The sequence below is a fragment of the Setaria viridis genome, chromosome 3 (genome assembly GCF_005286985.2).
Source record: "Setaria viridis chromosome 3, Setaria_viridis_v4.0, whole genome shotgun sequence".
In the NCBI taxonomy this organism is placed as follows: Eukaryota; Viridiplantae; Streptophyta; class Magnoliopsida; order Poales; family Poaceae; genus Setaria; species Setaria viridis.
In genome coordinates this window covers 22,530,601-22,535,172 of record NC_048265.2, presented here as the reverse complement: position 1 = coordinate 22,535,172, position 4,572 = coordinate 22,530,601, and the positions used below count along the sequence as shown (strand labels likewise).

Sequence of the window (4,572 nt, the reverse complement as noted above, 5' to 3'; positions counted from 1 at the left end):
CATCGTCATTGTTGTCTTCATCAAAAATTCTCCTACTTCTCCTGAACGTCATTGTGTTCCTCTTCACCATCATCGTTGCCATCGCTCGCTTCCTCTTCTTCATCGTCTTTGTTGTCTTTGTTAGAATGATCATTCTCAATGGAGTTATCCTCTAGTTGTTTGCCATTCTCGTGGGTAGAGATGACCACTCCATCACCAACCTTCTCAGTTTCAGAATCAACACCATCATCATCATCAACATCATAAGGGTGTAGTAGGACACCAGATCCATGTCCTTCTACTTAGTGGGGCCTATCATCTCCACCTTCGCCTCGATCATCATTACTTCCACCACTTCATTGTCGTAGGTGAGAGTCATCGCCCAAATGTGGGCATCATCCACTTTGTTGTCATAGAAGGATGGCAAAGCATGGACGGCGATGAAATGGGCATAGCAGGAATGGTGAGGAAGAAGCGGAGGATGATGTGGCATTTGGATGGACTAGAACTAAACTTAAGCGAGTAGAGTGTATTGCGGAACTGAGGTAGGTCAATACAATCATAAGCAGAAAATGCCAGCAAAACGGTGACCAATTGTAAATGCTCCTATGTAAATAGTCTGGAAAAACTGTCTGATTTTGCTTACCCCAATAGTAAGGTTAAAATGGACAGCATAGACGCAGAACATGCATTTGTGAACACGTGTTTTCTTATATATGAACAATAATATAATGTAATTAATTAAGAGTGCCTCAAATAAATTTGGCTAAGTTGTTGGTTTTTGAGCCTAAGAATATCATGGAGGCGTATAAGCAAGTTCGATATGAGGCATACACGCACCAAAATTAACATTGACAAACAGAACGAAATAAAATGAAACGAACCACAATAAGGATGACCAGTTTAGCATTCTGTTCAAGGAAATACTAATAAGTAGAGTACGATGCATACATAGTCCACAGCAGATCACAAGCTCACAGCAAGACAACTGAGATCGAGCCTAATAATGATTCATGACCACCAGTCGGCGCATCAATCACTTACCGTTCTTCTTAGCCGGCCGCCACGCGGTCACTGAGAAGATCGGCGTCATGCGCGAGTAGATGCTGATGATGGACGCGTCCTCGTTCCTCACCCAGTACCTGAGTGTGCCGTCGGCTGCCAGCTGCAGCGCCTGCAGCCCGGCGTCCTCAAACTGGTTGTAAGACATCACCGGAGCAGGCTTGAACCCAGCGACGCCCATCCTCTGCGCCCATCTCTTCATGCTCTCATGGCGCTCCCGCCGTGAGGAGCCGTCCCGGGCGACGATGTCCATGATCTCCTCCCGGAGCAGCAGCCGCTCAACGGCCGCGCGGTCCACTGACTCACGCGGCGCGCCACCGCCGGCTTCGAGATCGTTGAAGAGGGCAACGTAGTAGTTGAAGGCGTTGCTGACGCGGTCCCAGAGGCTGGCGCCATTGTGGTCGGCCTCCTGCTCCGTCAGCAGCATCAGCTTCGGCGACAGGTCGCAGAGGACGCGGAGGAGCGCGTCCGCCTTCGTCATCTGATGTGGTCCGGCTGGTAGCTGAACGCTGGTCTCGTCGGCGATCAGGCGGTGGAGCTGCAGGGTGGATGTGATCACCAAAGCCTCGCCGAGATGCACGCCGAGGGCCGCAATGTCCGGAGCGGAGAAGCGGTCGATGTGAGACCGCACTGGGTTGAAGATGAAGGGGACGTGCAGGCGCACGGCCTCCTGGGTGAGCAGCCCGGCAGTGCGGGAGAGGAATGCTTCCTGCTCGCTGACGACGCTCAGGCGCAAGACAGGCGCACCCTCAGGACGCGCGGCGGTGAAGAGACGGAGCAGGTCGAGCCACTGGTTCGGGCTGGTGCCGCCGAGGTCAACGACGTGCACGTGCTTCTCGGCCGCCATCGCCGTAACGATGGTCTGGTTGGCGGCCGAGGCGGCGACGCGGAGGAACGGGCACAGCGCGTCGAAGCAGCGGCGGGCAGCGTCGGCGTACTGTGGCGCGGGCTGCTGGACGAGCTGGAGCCCTAGCCCCCAGGACAGGCCCGGCAGCGTACTCTGCAGCGCGCGCCGTCCGAGCGCCTCGGCGAAGGCAAACGCCACGCGCTGCGTGGGGTCGCCATTGCAGGCCGCGAGGGCGAGGTGCGACATGGCCAGCAGATCGGCGTTCACCACCGCGATGTTCCCGGCGTCCAGCGCGGTGACGCAGTGCTGCATCAGCTCTCTGAATCCAAGGGGTTTCTTCCACGCCGTCATAGCAGGCTCTGGCATGCTGGGTGCCAAAGACGACGGCTCCACCTCATGGGTGCTGCTCCCGATATGTCCTTGGCCCTTGATCTTGTCATCTCTGCCGGAGCTATCCAGCGGCGCTTGGTGATGAGCATTGTTCTCGAGGGTCACCGGCTGGAATGTTGTCCGAGTCACACCCTCCATCGCCATCGATGAAGAGACCTCATCCTTGACCACAGCCTTGCCGTTGTTACTTGAATTCATCAATGACATGGTGGCTGCAAAAGGTAGAGCCGTAGAGACAAGCAGGACACTGGTAAATAGTTGCAAAATGGAACAAGAAATTGAACTGTAGATACATGAATTAATGAGAGGACACAGTGCAACTTCGAATAATCGAAGCATTTCTTTATATGCAGATGTTGTACGTGCTTCCTTTTCATAACTACTGAAAACCAAGTAAAACATGAGATAAACCTACCTACTGAGAACCTAAAAGGCTGCAAATAATGGAGCTACGCACCCATCATATTACTTCATCTGGTTTGCATGGTGAATAAAGGTTAATTACAATTATGTTAAAGCAATTGCAAAAAAAAGTAAAAGTGTTTAACACATTAATATCATGGTGTGCTAAAGTTAATAAAGTGGATTCAGCATATACTACCTCCTCTAATCCAAAACTCAGCCCTTATCAACCTACAGAAAAATACCTATGTTCTGAGTTTATCATAATAAAAATTTACAACAGCAAAATGATGAATGCTTAATTTACTCATAGGCTTAGATATCTAGCAATTAAAACCTGAATGAAAAAAATGTCTAATCCAAAACTCAGCTCTTATCAACCTACAGAAAAATACCTATGTTTTGAGTTTATCATAATAAAAATTTACAACAGCAAAATGATGAATGCTTAATTTACTCACAGGCTTAGTATCTAGCAATTAAAACCTGAATGAAAAAAAAGAACATGACTGGAAAGGACAAACAAGAAACCGATGCCACATATCAAGTGCTGCTAAATTGAAAAGAAAACGGGAGACATATACATGCAGATGTGGTGCTTCCATTTCATAATTACTCTAATCAAAATGAAGTAAAACATGAGATAAACCTACCTACTGAGAACCTAAAAGGCTGCAAATAATGGAGCTACGCACTATCACATTACTTCATCTGGTTTGTATGGTGAATACAGGATAATTACAATTATGTTAAAACAATTGCAAAAAAAGTGTTTAACACATTAATATCATGGTGTGCTAAAAGTTAATAAAGTGGATTCAACATAAATTGCCTCCTCTAATCCAAAACTCAGCCCTTATCATCCTACAGAAAAATACCTATGTTTCGAGTTTATCATAATAAAAATTTAGAACAGCAAAAACATGATGAATGCTTAATTTACTCACAGGCTTAGGTATCTAGCAATTAAAACCTGAATGAAAAAAAAGAACATATATGTAGACTGAGAAGAAGAAACTGATGCCACAGATCAAGTGCTGCTAAATTGAAAAGAAAAAAGGAGACATATATGTAGATGTTGTACTTCCTTTTCATAATTACTCTAATCAAAACGAAGTAAAACATGAGATAAACCTACCTAATGAGAACTTAAAAGCCTGCAAAAAATGGAGCTACGCACCCATCAAATTACTTCATCGGTTTGCATGGTGAAGACATGTTGATTACAATTAAGTTAAAGCAATCGCAAAAAAAAATAAAAGTGTTTGACACATTAATATCACGGTGCTAAAAGTTAATAAGGTTGATTCAGCATAAACTGCACCCCCCATTTTTCCTCTAATCCAAAACTCAGCCCATATCATCCTACAGAAAAATACTTATGCAAAGATTCCAAGTTTATCATAATCAAAATTTACAACAGGATGAATGCTTAATTTTCTCACAGGCTTAGGTATCTAGCAATTAAAACCTAAATGCAAATAAAGAACATGACTGGAAAGGACTGCGAACAAGGAACTGATGCCACAGATCAAGTGCTGCTAAATTGAAAAAAAAGTGGAGACATCTATACAGATGTGGTGTTTCATAATTACTCTAATCAAAACAAAGTAAAACATGAGCTAAACCCACTTACAGAGGAGACAACAGATTAGAACCAACACGTAATGGATCCGAGCTGCCTCCCTCCTGATCGACCTGCCAGAGAGATAAAAGGATATTGGTACATTATGACAAACACACCCATCATATTACTTCATCTGATTTTAATGGTAAATACACGTTAATACAAGTTAAGCCAAGCATAAAAGTTTAAAAATGTATTCAACACATTAACATTTGAAGTGCTAATTGGCACGTAAGCAGGATTCAGTGGACCAAAAAATACGGCC

The 4,572-nt window shown here is 45.4% G+C and overlaps 1 protein-coding gene across 1 annotated transcript; it reads right to left on the bottom strand.

Moving 5' to 3' along the window:
• Window positions 1-1,015: 1,015 nt before the first annotated feature.
• On the bottom strand, window positions 1,016-2,485 carry LOC117849146 (scarecrow-like protein 3). Its single transcript, XM_034730731.1, has one exon. The coding sequence runs from the start codon at window positions 2,483-2,485 to the stop codon at window positions 1,016-1,018; it is 1,470 nt and encodes a 489-aa protein (XP_034586622.1).
• Window positions 2,486-4,572: the final 2,087 nt, after the last annotated feature.

Coding starts and splice junctions, on each gene's coding strand:
- LOC117849146 (XM_034730731.1), bottom strand. CDS start 2,485: ATGTCATTGATGAATTCAAGTAACAACGGCAAGGCTGTGGTCAAGGAT.